The sequence below is a fragment of the Enoplosus armatus genome, chromosome 12 (genome assembly GCF_043641665.1).
Source record: "Enoplosus armatus isolate fEnoArm2 chromosome 12, fEnoArm2.hap1, whole genome shotgun sequence".
In the NCBI taxonomy this organism is placed as follows: domain Eukaryota; kingdom Metazoa; phylum Chordata; class Actinopteri; order Centrarchiformes; family Enoplosidae; genus Enoplosus; species Enoplosus armatus.
In genome coordinates, this window is record NC_092191.1 from 8256789 (window position 1) to 8273829 (window position 17041).

General features: G+C 38.5%; 1 protein-coding gene across 1 annotated transcript in view; it reads left to right on the forward strand.

Moving 5' to 3' along the window:
- LOC139294576 (ryanodine receptor 2-like) overlaps positions 1-17041 on the forward strand; it is a 61496-nt gene that overhangs the window by 37710 nt on the left and 6745 nt on the right. The window contains exons 70-97 of the mRNA XM_070916493.1: positions 96-183; positions 294-380; positions 478-486; positions 540-701; positions 896-967; positions 1852-1980; positions 2924-3036; positions 3610-3710; positions 4439-4538; positions 5338-5389; positions 5815-5865; positions 6015-6114; positions 6400-6479; positions 7225-7301; positions 7432-7505; positions 7822-7902; positions 8179-8267; positions 8560-8688; positions 8850-8954; positions 9151-9232; positions 9348-10642; positions 10794-10855; positions 11154-11298; positions 12911-12997; positions 13761-13970; positions 14225-14355; positions 14475-14517; positions 16045-16181. Of these exons, the coding sequence (XP_070772594.1) occupies positions 96-183; positions 294-380; positions 478-486; positions 540-701; positions 896-967; positions 1852-1980; positions 2924-3036; positions 3610-3710; positions 4439-4538; positions 5338-5389; positions 5815-5865; positions 6015-6114; positions 6400-6479; positions 7225-7301; positions 7432-7505; positions 7822-7902; positions 8179-8267; positions 8560-8688; positions 8850-8954; positions 9151-9232; positions 9348-10642; positions 10794-10855; positions 11154-11298; positions 12911-12997; positions 13761-13970; positions 14225-14355; positions 14475-14517; positions 16045-16181 (3891 nt within the window). The remainder of the gene's footprint in view (positions 1-95; positions 184-293; positions 381-477; positions 487-539; positions 702-895; positions 968-1851; positions 1981-2923; positions 3037-3609; positions 3711-4438; positions 4539-5337; positions 5390-5814; positions 5866-6014; positions 6115-6399; positions 6480-7224; positions 7302-7431; positions 7506-7821; positions 7903-8178; positions 8268-8559; positions 8689-8849; positions 8955-9150; positions 9233-9347; positions 10643-10793; positions 10856-11153; positions 11299-12910; positions 12998-13760; positions 13971-14224; positions 14356-14474; positions 14518-16044; positions 16182-17041) is intronic.

The window sequence follows — 17041 nt, forward strand, 5'->3', positions numbered from 1 at the left end:
TGGTTATTTTAGTTATTATTTCAGGCATTTATTTAGCTTTATAGGAATAAATTCTGCGATGATAATGTGATGTGTTTTGGTCTGTGTTGTCTCAGAGCCAGCTGGCTGAAAGAGGCAAACCCTGATGCTGAGCATCTGTTCAGCATGGTGGCAGAGGTCTTCATATTCTGGGCCAAATCTCATGTGAGGATGACACATAATAGTGTTTTTATTTATTCTTCTCAATACTATCCAAGTGAATATTGTACCCTATAAACCATGCCATTTTTCCTCACCTGTGCTTGCTACAACAGAATTTCAAATGGGAGGAACAGAACTACGTGGTCCAAAATGAAATCAACAACTTGGCTTTCCTGGTCAACAACAACACAATGTCCAAGGTCAGCCATATTTTTAAATTGACCTTATGACATTATGCTTGCTGCATCTCTTTACATCATAGACACTACTAGTAGTTCTATGGTTATCACAAAAAAGTTGGCAACTGTCAGTTAAATCTCAAAAACGTTAATTTATGTTCTTGGCTTTTCAATACTAAGTTCGACTATGAGACGAGGAGGATAAAGAGGAAGGGGGATCGTTATTCCACACACACCTCTCTCATTGTGGCTTCCACGAAGAGGCTGCTCCCTGTGGGGCTCAGGGTTTGTTTTCCAAGCGACCAGAGCCTTATCATGTTGGCTAAGAATGGCTTTACTCAGGTCAGTTGGAAATGTGGACAATGTCATTAGCATTGATGTAGCTCCCAAGATTACAAAACCTTTTAAGATGTAAATGCAGTGTAATGAGTGTATTTCTTTAATAATCTGCAGTGTGTTATGATCATAGTGAGAATGAGTTTCTTAAAATATCTGTGGTATATATATTTAATGTTGGCTATTGTTGCTTTCCATAGAAGAAAACTGAAGATGAGATTCGAGAGCTTGTTTTCAATTGCCTTATACATCTTCAGAGTCAGGTAAAGAGTGTCATTTTTCTGCATTTTTATTCTTGTGTTCCACATATTTTCAAGTATTTTCAATTAGTGAAGAGTATCAGTTATACACATGTTTCTGGGTTTTATTTCTTTTTGTTTTCTTCAGTATAAAATTAAAGAAAATCCTTAAAGAAAGATATGATCACTGACATGGTTAGTGGAATCAGTCTATCCTTAGCAGAAATTAAGTGCAAATGACAAGAAAAAGCATATCTGTTGAATGAATTCCTACAGTGTAATTGAAGCGCATTCTAATTTTGCATATTCATTGACATGCCAAATAAGTGTGTGGTAAATTAAACTGAAGAATGCTCTTGGAGCCTGTAAAATCCAAAGCCGTTTTAATAATCTGTCAGTGACTCATTGTTCACCAGAGACACAGAATATGCATGCAATATTTGTTTGTTCATGAATCAGTGATAAATATGTTTATTCATAAGTCAGTGATGAAAAAAATCATAAATTCTTCTTTGTCATTAGCAATAACAAACTTTTAAACAGACATTTGACCATATTTTTGTGCAGCCCTTCCTTTGTGGTTTGTATGAAAATCAGTTATTATTTGCAGTGAAATAATGAACAAGTTGTTGTTGATCGTGTGAGAATTCAAGCAAGGAGATTAAAGGCAATAGGGAAAGTAAGATTCAGGACAACAACTTGATTCCTTAATGATGTTTATTTAATTTCTAAGCAAGCTCCTTCATTCATTCTTTCATGTGTTTTGCCCTGTTAAAGGTTCTTGCTCTGAACTGCTAATTCTCTTTCCTCATTGCCATAACTATGTTTCCCTGGATTTTGGAAAATAACTTTAATTGAATTGTTGAAATGCGAGAACAAAAGAAATAAATGTGCCATTCTTTTTTTTATCCTTACAGGCGTCAAACTGCTTGAGGCAGGAAACCCTTTATTCAGATCATCCGAACCTTCTAGGGGCCATCACTGACACCCGAAGCACTGTGGACAGGATTTTAGAAATCGCTCGAGTCCTGTATTACCTGGATCAGGTGAGCTTTTAAAGCAATATGAAAACAATATCAGTAATACTTTCAGATATTATTTTATCAAATCTGCTGAAAATGTGAACTGGTACTACTTCAACAGTCAACTCTTAAGTTAAACTCTAAAGTTACAAGAAACGTGACTAGAAGGCATTTCTTGTTTCACTGATGGACCTCTCTTTTGTGGGCCTTTTTTTTACGGAATACATGCTGAAACGTCGCAATAGGAAAAGCACAGGTGTAAATAATAAGATTAATGATTGCTGAATTCCAATTAGCTGCTACAGTTTCAGGGTCCTGGTATTGTGCATGCTGGGTCACTGTCGCACTGTCATGGCTTACTGGGACAGACCAGAGCCATTGTTAATGTTATAAATAACACCTGTTCTGAGAGAGGATGCTATTAATTGAAAACTGAAAGAGGCTTCTTCTGATTTATAATGTCAGAAGCTTGCATCCAATGAGGATGAATAAGGATATGAGAGAATGAGTTTTTATAGATTTTCTTGTAGTTATTCAATTGATTTTTGATTTTTAATTGAAGTGCTTTCCTTGTTCTCAAACAAACAAACTCTTTTGTGTCATGGTATTTGATGTTTAACATTCTTATTTGAACTTTTACTTTGAAATATCTGTATATGGTCCAGAATTTCTTAGACCCATCCGTGGCATCCATTTTGTGGTGTGTATAGCCTGTACTTTTATCCATTCAAAGTCAGGATTTGCTTCCTTTTCAGCTGTTTGATATTACCTGGGAGCTAGTGGGATGAGAAACATGGGTGTGTTCTTATTCCAAACACTGTATTTTCAATATATTACATTGAAGAAAGTAATGCCTACAGTGACAATGCATGATAAATGCAAGACAAATGTACAAAGGTGAATCTACAGTGCACCAGCTACCATTGAAACCCCTTAGGTCATGTCCTTCTATCTATCTTTGGTTCAGGTGGAACACCCGCAGAGGAGTAAAAAACCTGCGTGGCACAAGGTCTTATCCAAACAGAGGAAACGAGCAGTGGTGGCCTGCTTAAGGATGGCTCCCCTCTACAACTTACCCAGGTACAAACACATGATGTATATATGGATGCATTGCACTCACAAAAGTGCTGTTAGTGCTCAAGTTAATTGCTTATTAGGTAATCAATTGACTGAAAAAAAACATTTTCCTGTTCAGACCAAGAAATGTGAACATGCTGAATGAACTTGTACAGTAGGACTACAAACCTATTCAAGCATGTAAATGGCAGCTCTGCATTGTGCAGGCGACACTACTGTGATGGAGAGGTAATGTAAAACCTAATTAGGCACAGCCATGTCTGGTGCAAAGGAAGCAAATACATTAGCATATGAAATCCCTGTGGCTGCTTGATATAGGAATAGTATTTTGGTGTCTGTGTGTTTAAATTATCGCTATGGTGTAGCACTCTTAACTCTCTCGTGAATGTAACAATCATCACCTGGGATAGGCATAAGAGACCTTGATGAATGACTAATAATGGGTCTAATCAGAGCTCTTTTATAGTTTAATAGTTTCCTTCTGTGCTGCTCGTTTTTCAATATCTTATTTGCATTCATCTATTGCAAATAGGACAAACACAAATCTCTTTCCATCCAAAACCCTTTCCTCCCCAGGCACAGGGCTGTCAACCTGTTCCTCCAAGGCTACAATAAATCCTGGATATCAGCTGAGGACCACAGCTTTGAGGAGAAGCTTGTGGAGTATTTAGCTGTGAGTGTAAAAGCAAGACATATCGACATTAGTAGTTTAAAATATTTCTGTAACATACAAGAGTTAAAACGCCTGTATTTTGAATTATGATCAGATACATATATAACCCATATTTTTTAATCATTGATGTGAATGTACCTCAAATATGGCCCGAAATTGCTTTTGATTAACAAATTGAACATGCATATTTGAGAATACTTAATTTTGTTTTAGTTTTATATTTCAGTGTGAATACATTACAATCTCAAACGCTCAATCAGTCAATACATGCTGTGCAGAATTTGGACAGGATTGGCAGAATTATAGAGCTGTTATACCATGGAGTAAGTGCTGCTTGTCGGGCACACTTCCTGGCACGAAAGTCCTTACAACATTTAACTGTGGTCAAGTTGAGTGATGGTGTGATGTGACATTGTGTATGCATTATTGCATAATTATCTTTTAAACATTTGAAATGTATTGAAAAAGTTAAAACATCAAGGAATTTTACTGTAAGTTCCAAATAAAGATTGTTTTGTCTTCACTGTATACATAAACACGACCATGTTATGTATGTTTGTTTATACTGTATAGTGTGTGTTTGGAAGAGAGCAAACCTGCAGTGTGTAAACGTTAGTCAGCCACCAGAGGCTGTGGATGGTCAGTGTGTGACATTATTTAAGAGCACACATCAGTGGATTTACTCTCTCTCTGGACTGCAGAAGGGAGGAGTGATGGAACTGTGTGGAGAAGACAGAGAGGAAGAAAAGGATGTGGAAGACGGTGCCAGACCAATCGATCCCCTCCTACAACTCATTACACTCTTCAGTCGAAGCGCCCTGACAGAAAGGAGGTGTGTGTTCTACTTTTATTACTGGTCAAACCCATCACTAGGAAAGTCCATATTAAATTGGTCAAAAGCAGGATTTTTTTTGTCTAACATCTGTGGCCATTGTTTTCTGAAAGCCTGAAATCTCTTTTGTTTCAATTCTTTTTAGGTTAGCCCTGTTTGTTGGTACAAGTAACATGTATTTCTCTCTTAGATGTTTTTTAAGTAGTTAAGTTTAGTTACTACAGTATTCCAATAGTGTCATCTCATTTTTTGTCAGGTAGGTTATGCATGGAGACAACTGATTATGAAGTCTTCATTGGTGGAACACTTTCTTTGGAACAATGCTTAACGTATTGCATAATGCTTAATCTGTTTATCAAACAAACTTGTGAATATGTATTCTTATAGTATTCCTGTAGTGGTGTTGTTATTCATGCATGATTTGGTCCACCAAACCCGAAAAATCAAGGTATCACTGTGATAATCCTGCAGAGACTCGTTTGAGAACATAACATGAAATGATCCGTTTCTCTCCACATCACTGTAAAGACGGGGGGGTGGGGAGCACGCTCACTTGTGCAGTCACTGCAGAGATGGGATCTAATCAGCCAGATTCCAGGTGTACTGGTGTGGTCAATAAAAATGTTCGGTAGACTCAAGATCCACACACTCCTTAGGGACCTTTTCAAGGTGGTTCAAGGAGATCACGTTTAAGCGCTGTGAATGGATCCAGTGAGGATCAGCCACAGATTGACCTGGACTCTGTCATTGACCAGCCATTTTACGCTAATATTATCTCATCTGTCTTCCCTGTTCACAGTAAGCTTGGAAATGACAGTCTCTATGAGTCCTATGCTGCTATCATGGCCAAGGTAATAGAACATGAAGAAGGATTTAGATTTGTACTATCTAAATGTTTGTTAATGTAAATAATATGTATTTAACCAGCAAATCATGCATTATTTCGTGCTCCATGTAATGTTACATATAGTAGTAATATAATAATAATAATTGTGTGACAACATTGTCTTCAGTAATTCCTGGTTCTGAAGGCCAGAGTAATACTCAGTACAGAGATGAGACAATATAAATAAACATTTTCAGATGCTTATTTTGGGTTGAAGGTCAGTAACCAGCATTTGACAGCAATAAACACATAAACACAAAGAGGCATAACTGTACATACAGTTTTCATGGGATTTCTTTCAATATTGCAGAGAGTTTTATGTTTTGTATCTCTTCTATATTGATCTACCCTTTTTTATCACCCCACTGCGTTGTACATTTGTTCTTCCAGAGCTGCCACAGAGAGGAGGATGATGATGAACAGGAGGTGGAAAGCTTTGAAGTGAGCGAATGGGCTCTTTCTTTGAAAATAGATTTTTTTGCAAACAGTATTTAATTGTAATTGGCAAGACATTTTATAGTTATATTCATATTAGATTATAAAACAAAGTAGTTGAGATACAGCAATGAACTGAACCTTCTGTGGCTCAGGAGAAGGAGATGGAGAAACAGAAGTTGCTCTACCAGCAGGCCCGGCTGCATCGCCGTGGAGCTTCTGAGATGGTCCTGCAAACTATCAGTGCCAGCAAAGGTGGGAAAATGTTACTGAAGTAAATGACTTATATTAGGGTTAGTCTGTTGCTTAGTTGAGGGGCATTCTCTTTTAGCAAGTTACTGTTGTTTTAGATAAGCCAGTCGTACGCAAGATACTTTGTTTTCTGAATACTGAAGATGACTGCCAAAGATGAGCTGACCTCTGAACTCAGTAGCTTGGAAAAAAGCTTTTCTTTTTGCTTTGCCCCTTCCTGGGCATCATCTTCTGTTCTTTTGAGTCAGTACTGTACCTCTGATTGTGGTAAATTTCACATCCCATCAGGGGCCATGGGTTCCATGATTGCTCCCACATTGAAGCTGGGTATTGCTGTTCTCAGCGGAGGGAATGCCACTGTTCAACAGGTACAACACTGCATTGGTATCTGCCCCTCAAATTATACAAGCCTTTTTTTTTGGGGGGGGGGGGGTTCCCGAAAATAGGTTTGCATATTCACAGGTCCCTGATAATTGCCACTTCTCTGTTTCAGGCAGGGACTAGAGATTTTAATGTCATGCAACAAAAGATTATTATAATTAACACAGATAAAATAAAGAAGAGGTAAAATTAGATTATGTGACACTAAGAAGTAAGGTTATTGCAGCTAGATTAAATTGCTAGATCAATTGCATTCAGGAGGGAATAATTCTGTATATTAAAGAAGCATATTAATGAGTAAAAATACAGCAGAAATATTAAAACTAGAAAAGTAAAGCTGTAAAACATGGTATGCAGTTGTGGAAGTTGTGAGCTACTGCAGCTGCATAACAAACATGATGTTATATTTAATGAATGGAGAGGAATGTCATGGTGACACATTATGTGGTAACTCACTACAGAACCCATCACTTATGTAGAGGACCTGGACTATTCCTATAATAGAATTTCCGTTCAAATTAAGGGCCCTTTCTTCAGCATCTTCAGTTTTTCCCTTTTCAGAACATATCACTTTCAAATTCTGTGTCTTCTTATGAGCACGGTGCCTTGACACAGAGACATTGCTGCAAAGCTTGCAGTTAAAAAAATATATATTTTAAGCTAATCATATCTGCTTCAGATGAGATCATCCTCAATTTATCAGAACTTGTCTTTGATGCTTTTGTTTGATAGAAAATGCTGGATTATCTGAGAGAGAAGCGAGATGTTGGTTTCTTTCAGAGCATGTCTGGACTCATGCTGTCATGTAGGTGAGTGCGTGTAGGAAAATTCCTGTCAAATGTCACAAAGGCTGGCAGAATCATGTGATTGATAAAAATGGTAAAAGTGCTAAAGCTTTTTTTATCCTTTTGTGTGTGTGTGTGGTTTTCTGCTATCCAGTGTTCTGGATCTGAATGCATTTGAAAGGCAGAACAAAGCAGAAGGATTAGGCATGGCCATGGACGAGAGCTCAGGTACTGCATTCATATGGAAATAAAAAAAAAAAAATCAATTTCTGTGAATCCATGTCATAGCAGAAGTGCCAGCTGTGAGATCCCTGGCCTTGAGCATACTCTAAATTCACACTAAAAATTCCCATTATTTTCTCTGCCCTTCTCTGTCTTGAATGTTATTAACAGCTGTCTCCCTTCACTCTATTTTGGCCAGATTTCTCTTACCTCTCTAAATTCTTCGTACGTTTTCTCATTCATTCTGTTGTACCTTTCCTACAGTAGTACTCCGTTCCCTTCATCCTTTTATCTCGTGCCTTTTTGTGCCTATTTTTCTTAGGAGAGAAAGTGATGCCTGACAAAGACATAACCTGTGACCTGTTCCGTTTTCTACAGCTGCTCTGTGAAGGACACAACTCAGGTTATTTGCACAATGCTGTATCCACTTAAACATTGTCACAAAATTCACCTACATTATATTGATGTCTATAAAAAATATAGAACCACATACTGCAACCCATACTTAAATGACAGAAAGAGCTGAGCACTGATTGATGAATGCTGCGCAACACACATTGGCTTTGCTGTAGTTGACGTCCATTGTCTAATTACATTGTCTACACAGGATCAAATTCATTGTTCAATTGTTTATTTCACATTATTTTCAGCATACTCTTACTTTCTTCATGTGTTTTAGATTTCCAGAATTACTTGAGAACACAAACGGGCAACAACACCACTGTCAACATCATAATATCCACTGTGGACTATTTACTCAGAGTCCAGGTAAACCCAGAGTGACAGGTGTTTTCCTTTGTGATGCTGGACTAACGAACCAAACCAAGCAAAAATACGGCTGTTATTTGTAGGACCATAATGGTTTGATGATGCAAACCTTTATTTGGCTACTGTGTGAATACAGGTTTGTTTGTCATCAGATCCTATAATCGTAAATTCATCACAATGTAATCATAACAATAGATTTAGTCTTGTATTGATCACAATGATGTTTTCTCTTTTAAAAGAACGGTTTATTTAAGCTCATGAACCGCAAACATTTTCCTGTGCCACACTGTAGGAGTCAATCAGTGATTTCTACTGGTACTACTCAGGGAAGGATGTGATTGATGTACACGGCCAACACAACTTCTCCAAGGCCATCGAAGTGGCCAAACAGGTCTTCAACACACTCACTGAGTACATACAGGTCAGTCAGCTTCATAGTGTGTTTCATGAATAATCCTGTGAGTTCCAAGGCATAACAACATCTGCCTTCTACATGTTTTTGTCTAAATGTTGACTTGTCTTGCTACTACTTGAGATGGTTCTTAAAATGATGCCGCTGGCATTATCAATGTGTTCATTTAGGGCCCATGTACTGGGAACCAACAGAGTCTAGCTCACAGTCGCCTGTGGGATGCTGTTGTGGGATTTCTGCATGTCTTTGCCCACATGCAGATGAAGCTCTCTCAGGTATAGCACATTGATCCAGTGACATTTAATTAGCTTATTTCCCTCTGAAATTCTGCTGAAACATAAAATTGATTATGCTCTAGGTGCACTGTATTAACATTTACTGTTAATCTGTTGTTGCACTCATTGTAAACTACATCTTGTAAATATGTCAAATGAAATGAAAATGTAACTGTGTATATTTTCTTATATACAGGATTCAAGGCAAATAGAGCTTCTGAAAGAGCTCATGGATTTACAAAAGGACATGGTTGTTTTTTTGCTTTCCATGTTAGAAGGCAAGATTTCCATTTATCCTGCTGTTTTTCACAATTAATGATCATAAATGGGTAACTTTGGTAAGTTATCATCAATCCAGAACTTTATTTCCCTGCTTGTCTCTATTCCCTGCAGGTAATGTCGTTAATGGGACAATTGGAAAGCAGATGGTGGATATGTTGGTGGAATCATCAGGCAATGTGGAGATGATCCTCAAGTTTTTTGACATGTTCCTCAAACTTAAAGACCTCACCTCCTCAGATGCCTTCAGAGAGTATGACCCTGATCATAAGGGCTGCATCTCCAGGAAGGACTTCCAGAAAGCCATGGAGAATTGCAAGCGTTTCTCCCAATCTGAGACTCACTTCCTCCTCTCTTGCACGGAGACTGATGATACTGAAATTGTGGATTACGAGGCCTTTGTGGATCGCTTCCATGTGCCAGCCAAAGACATCGGCTTCAGCATCGCTGTTCTCCTTACCAATTTGTCTGAACACATGCCCAACGATTCAAGACTCAGGACATTCTTGGAACTGGCAGAATGTGTCTTGACTTACTTTCAGCCCTATCTAGGACGTATTGAGATCCTTGGCAGTGGGAAGCGCATTGAACGTGTCTACTTCGAGATCAGTGAATCCAGCCGCACACAGTGGGAGAAGCCTCAGGTCAAAGAGTCAAAGAGGCAGTTCATTTTTGATGTGGTCAATGAGGGTGGAGAGAAGGAGAAAATGGAGATGTTTGTCAATTTCTGTGAGGACACCATCTTTGAGATGCAGCTTGCAGCCGAGATATCTGGCTCTGATACTGGGGAGAGGTATGCTGACAAAGCAGAAGAGGAAAAGAGTAAGAGTGAAGAAGAAGCTCTGGACAGCAAAGGAATGTTTTTCATGTATCATTGGTTGTTGTTGCTGATATCTCTACTTTCTGTCAAAAACCTGAAGACATTGATGAAGATGACCCTAAAGGAGATCCTCATGTCAGCTGTTTTCTTCCTTAGATTCATTTTTATGGCTCAGGTACGGTGTATTTGTGTTGTAATTCGCAGCATCTTGTATGTGCTGTACATAGCCTTTGTTAGTGGTGGGCTCATAGAGGGAGCCAAAAGGATGAGGATATCGGACTTGCTCGATGGGATCCTTGAGCCAACTCTTGATGAGGTCGTGGGGGTGCCAAGTGGTGTGGATCGACTGAGGAAGTACTCTGCCAGTTTGTCTTCCCAGAGAGAATTGAGGGAGGTGGGGCAGGTGGCAGCTGTGACCTCCCCCAGGGAGGTGGATGTACTGTCAGACATATTCGGCCTCAAAGTGAAGAAGGAGGGAGGTCAATACAGACTTATAACACAAGACCTCACTGCCAGCCTGACTGACCTGTTCAACACATCCCCCAGAACAATTGCCACCGCTGATTTTTCTGAGAAGCTTCAGGGGACGGTATGGATTCATTTGTATCTTAGGATATATTTTTTAAAATGCTCAGTGTGTTGTATTTCTCACAAGTTTAGTTCAGTATCACTTTCCGTTTTTGTATTTCTTTGATACTGCACTGATTCATATTCATTTTTGATTTTCCTCATGAATTAAGGCCCACACCGCCACAGAGGAAAAAACAGAAGATGAGAAAATGCCTGAATTAGAGAATATAAAGTGAGTCTCTTGCTTCCCCATTAAATCATCATAACTTATTTAACTTCCTCATAACATCCAAAGTACTAGATGTCAGTTAAGGTATAATAAATAATGACAATAATGTATTTAATAGTGGTGATGGTGAATGGTGGGTCTAAAACTAATAAAACGACATTGCCAAATTGATCACAGTGGTGTTGATGTCACACAGTTTGAACTTATTAAGGAGTAAAAGTTTGATTTAATAATCTCAGATATTCCCATGTCAAATAAAGCTCTTTGACATTCCTTCTGTTTGGGCTTGCACTGTTTGCAGAGGGAAGGAATCTGAGAAGAAAACTGGGAAGGAGAAAGCAGAGGCAGAGTGGAGAGCCAAGAGATGCTCGAATAAATCAGAGGAACCAGAGAGCCAGCATTCTGCCCTCTGGGACATGATAAGCACTCATAACAAGAGCATGCTGGTAATATACAAATACACTAACACATGCTTGTGCACTTACAGTTGTGTCCAAAATAATAGCAGTGTGATTAAAAAGGTGAGTAAACGTCAAAATCCCTCAAATAAATTGTATTTTAATGAACACAAATGCATTGGGGACACAGCACTTTCTATTTCAAAGCAAGAAAATTGGAAAAAGTAATTGAATTTGATAATATTTTACAGAAAGTCAAGAAATATAATGTTCAAAAAAATAGCAGTGTTGACATCTGTCTTTACAAACTCAAATGTACTGTATAAACTAAGAAATGCTTGAAGATTCAACTTTCCTGAGAATCATAAACTAATATTTAGTTGCATAACCACGGTTTCTGATAACTGCTTCACATCTGTGGTGCATGGAGTCGACCAACTTCTGGCACTGGTCAACAGGTATTGCAGCCCAGGACAATTGTACTACGTTCCACAATTCCTCTGAATTTCTTGGTTTTGCCTCATGAACAGCATTTTTCATGTCAGCCCACAAGTTTTCTATGAGATTAAGGTCCGGGGATTGTGCTGGCCACTCCATTACTTGAATGTGGTTTGTCTGGAACCATGATTTTGCTCGCTTGCTGGTGTGTTTGGGGTCATTGTCTTGTTGAAACACCCATTTCAAGGGCATTTCCTCTTCAGCATACGGCAACATGACTTCTTCCAGTATTCTGATGTACTCAAACTGATCCATGATCCCTGGTATGCGATAAATAGGACCAACACCATAGTACGAGAAACATCCCCATATCATGATGCTTGCACCACCATGCTTCACCGTCTTCACTGTGTACTGTGGCTTGAATTCAGTGTTTGCAGGACGTCTGACAAACTGTCTGGGGCCCTTAGACCCAAAAAGAACAATCTTACTCTCATCAGTCCACAAAATATTACGCCATTTCTTTTTAGGCCAGTCAATGTGTTCTTTGGCAAATTGTAACCGCTTCAGCACATGTCTTTTTTTTAACAATGGGACTTTGCGGGGGCTTCTTACTGGTAGCTTGGCTTCACATAGACGTCGTCTGATTTTAGCTGAACAGCCTATCATTTTCTGCACTTCTTTATAGGGTTTCCCTTCTTTGATTAATTCCTTAATCAAAGAACGCTCTTCTTCTGAACAGTGTCTTGAACGACCCATTTTACTCTGTTTTTCAAGGACAAATGCACAGCCAGCATATGCAGCGTCAGTTGCCTTGATCCTTAAATGAGGGGCACCTGTTTAACACCTGTTTTTTTCACATTATCAATGACCTCACTTATTGAACTCAGCACTGCTATTTTTTTGAACACGCCCCTTTCAGTTAATGATTCAGTTTCACAGAATCAGCAGCATGCACGCCATGCCTGTTGGGTCTGTTGGTTTTCTATACCTTTACTAAACCTTCTAGAAACTTACTTGCAGTGTAGAAGTTGAAATTTTAACAAAAACAGTGATTTATCTTGCTAGTGATGTGGGACTGCTATTATTTTGAACACAACTGTATGTGTACACACACACCAACACAGATAAAGATGCCCGCTTACAAGCACTTCGATTTGCATGCACAGACATGAATATATACAGGTAGAAAACCCCTAAACCATTTTTCTTTTTTCCACAGAATTACTTTGCAAGGAATTTCTATAATATGCGCCTGCTGGCTCTGTTTGTCGCCTTTGCAATCAACTTCATCCTCCTCTTCTACAAGGTGAGAGTGTGCTTATGAGAGAAATTCTAAATTACATCCAACTTGCAGTGGTGAATTTGGAATGTAAGTAAATTACTTAATTAAGCTTCATGCTATTTTCACACTTCAACTACACTGTGACTATAACAGGCACATGCGCACATGCCAAACTTGGGATCATCACATGAAATATATACAGAACTAGAATTAGTCAACATTAGCAGCACCTGGACCAACCCAAATGGTAAAATCCTACATACATAAGAATGCAGCAGTAACAGTAACCGAATGACATAATGTGTAATAATACAAGACTCACAAAGGCCATTTTTCTGCATAACAAATACTTTTACTTTTGATACTTGAAGTACATTTTACTACTAATACTTTTGTACTTTTACTTTAAAATTTGAATGCTATTTTACAGTGTGGTATTGGTACATTTACTTTAAATAAAGGATCTAAGCTTTTCTTCCATGACTGCAAATGTGTAATATTGCAATTATTTACAGCCATGAGTCTGTGTACATAACCTGCTGATCTCACACTGTCCACTCAAAAAAACTCCTGCTGCTTAGATTTACTGTAATGTATGAATATTCACAAGTAATGGTTTAACAAAATTAAGAGCATTCAAAAGAACATACAAGACCACCAGAGACTGTGTCAGGGAGCAGTTGGTCTTTTTGGATGCTTGGTGCTGTTGAATTGTATTGCATAATTTTGTGCGTTAAAAATAGTATGCTTTGTCACTGTTTTGTTCGGCCTCTTACTGTCTTCCCAGGTAGCATCGTTGCCCGCATCACAAGAAGAGGAGAGAGTGACCACATCTGTTTACAGTGAAGAACTGGACTCTGCTGAAGATGACACCGAGGGCAGAGTTTATTTTGTGCTGGAGGAGAGCAGTGGATACATGGAGCCATCGCTCCATTTCCTGGCTGTGGCACACACAATCATCTCCTTCTGTTGTATTATCGGTTACTACCGCCTCAAGGTATACCGGCTGGAGCGCGTACTTTTGCAGATTTATAATGAAGATTTATCATAATTTAACTTTTTCAAATTAGTTCTCACCATCTTATAGACCAAAAGGACATTTTATATCCACAGAAGAATTGACAATTAAGTGCATTGGTAACAAAGATACACTCTGACCCATACAGCTAATCTGAATTTGAGAGATTTAAAGTTTTGCCAATTTAACACCGGACTGAGTCAGGTGATCACTGTAGTGTATTTGATTGGCAGGTACCGTTGGTGATTTTCAAACGTGAGAAGGAAGTGGCAAGAAGGCTGGAGTTTGACGGGCTGTATGTGACAGAGCAGCCCCCCGAGGAGGACATCAAAGGGCAATGGGACCGACTGGTCATTAACACACCGTATGTTCATCGCCACATAATCAACTGGGCTGATAGCATATTATACTCATGTTACAAGTTGTATAGGAATGTGTATTAATGTATATTAATATTTTTATACTTTTTTTTTTACTTTTCAGATCATTTCCAAATAATTACTGGGATAGATTTGTGAAGAGGAAGGTAAGATCTTCAGAGGACTGCAGTTTGCACAGTATACTATTCTAAATGTGTTATTCCATGAATGCAATTGTGTGCATAGTTCACTCAGTGATACTGCATTAAGAAACTAACTGAAATTTAATGAGCCATTTAATGGCAGGTGTAGTTATTCCCCCATCAGTTACGAAAATTATTTTTTTGTCTCCAGAGACAGTGCAACACTATAGCTTCCTAATTTTTCCACATTAATTAATTGTTTTTCTTTTTCTTTTTCAAGAAAATTTTAGTTAGACAATATATTGTAGAGACGAAAACTATGTCAAAGGTCTGTTAAATACTACTGCACCTGGTTTTACTAGTTCACAGATGCATTAAATCAGGAGAACCAGTCATCAAAATCTAAGTCTTCAAAGGTCATTCCTCCTCTACTGCCCAAATGGAAGGCATCAGAGCAGCATCTTATCAGTAATATCCTCATCAGAGTACAAGGGCTGGGAGGAATATTAGCCATATTCTTTGCCATATTGATATTACTGCTTGGGAATGTCTTGGCATTTTCCTGAACATTACAAAATTGGACAAAGGGCAGGTGGCTTGACTTGGAACCACCACAGCTGATTGTGATGGGCTGAGACTCCTGTGAATCAAGTAAACATGCTCTGAAATATACCTCTCTGTAATGTATTTTAAGTAAAATGACGTGAAAGCAACTATTTATCCCCTAATGTCTTATGAAAGAAATGTATTTTTTTGGAGCATACAATATATAGCTGCATCTTAAGGCACTTCTGCCTGGGCCTCAGCTTTTTTCCCACTTTTTCCACACACTCTATATAAAGTACGTCTAGCACTGCCTCATTGCATTTAATACTCTGTATGGCATCATTTTAAGAGCCTACAGTAAAATAGATGGTATATGCCTTCAAGTGCTTCTGGTAATCCACTTTTGAGCTTGGAGGTTGTAGATATTGCTTATGTTCGTAATAACAAAATGGCTCTGTAATAAAACGGGACTGTGGTTGGCTCTTGGTTTAAGTTGATGAATCAAGTGGCATAAAGTTTCTTAGAGCCACGGCAGCACAACACGGAGAAACTCTGCATCTGTCACATGATTGAATTAAGTTATTATTACTATCCAAAGTTCAATGTATACACCATTTAGTAGGAAGGTAAAGAGTAAAATATAAGCCTACATCAATACAAATTATTTATATTCTGTAAGATTGCAGTCAATTAAAATGATTTGTAAGATTTCATTAACACCGTGCCACAGTGGGTAGGAGTGGGGGGGCGCAACCACTATGCCCCATGAAAATCATGTATCGGCAGCACAGCTATCAGAAAATCCTTATTGTTTTATTCAGTAGCTATCATAAGCAGCACCATCATCTTGTCAGCAGAACTAAGCTGTCTAAGCTGCCATCTCATTATGGCACAGACTGTGCAGAGGAATCCAGCCAGGTACCTCTTGTCATTCTTTATTCAGATGAAAAGACACTGATACTATTGTTTTAGTCACTATATAAACCTGTCGTCTTGCCCTGTCAGGTGATGGATAAGTACGGTGACTTTTACGGCTGTGAGAAGATCAGTGAACTCCTAGGTCTGGACCAAGCTGCTTTAGACTTCAGCTCTGAGAGAAAAGAAAGGAAGAGGCTCAAGAGAGACACAGCCTGGAGTTCTCTGTGAGTAGAAAAAAAAGCACAAGTCCTCACCATTCCTCATTCTTAAAGGGACCCATAGGAAACTGCAGCTATCTAGTCTCATTTATATTGGCTTATATGCAATTTCAGATACAAATATGATGGATTATTAAATAGGATAGCATTTCTAATAGTTTTTTCTTGTTAATATATGTCATACACTGAGGCATAATGCATCATAGGGCAGGATCTTCAAATAATCACCAATTGCGTTTTTATTTCAGTATAGTATATACCTCATTGTTATAAATAATGAATAATTCTAGCCTTTGATAGGTAATATAGCATGCAGTTGAGCAGATGGCTGTACACAAGAGACACAGATAGCAATGTGGCATCCTTCTCTGTAGGATTGCTGCATGTATGCTTGCATACAGGCAACCTGGTATTGATATAAAAAGTTCAAATCAAGAAATCGATCTAGCTCTTTCTCTAATGCATTTTACTATAGAGGTGAATGGGAATCCTAAATGATGAACATGAACACTATGGGCTGATATACTGTTATGTCCAGCTGGGCCATGTTTGTAACACCTTACGATAATAACATTTCAGACGGTTGACTATTAATAGCCTATGCCATTATTAATAGCCATTTCACTAATATTGTGCATTTGTGTTTGTGAGGTTGTGTGTTTGTGCGTGTTATCTAACAGTGGTGGCCAGACAAAAGAAGGTCCTAGTACAGTATGTGGCACTTGAAGAGGAACAGGACATTCTGAGATGAAGCCACATAACAGGCTCTTTTTAGAAAAGACACTGTAGCAACAAGGGTCTGATTTTAGCCATGGACATTTTGACCTTATTATCCAGGTTCTTACCATCATGTATCTACGTGATAA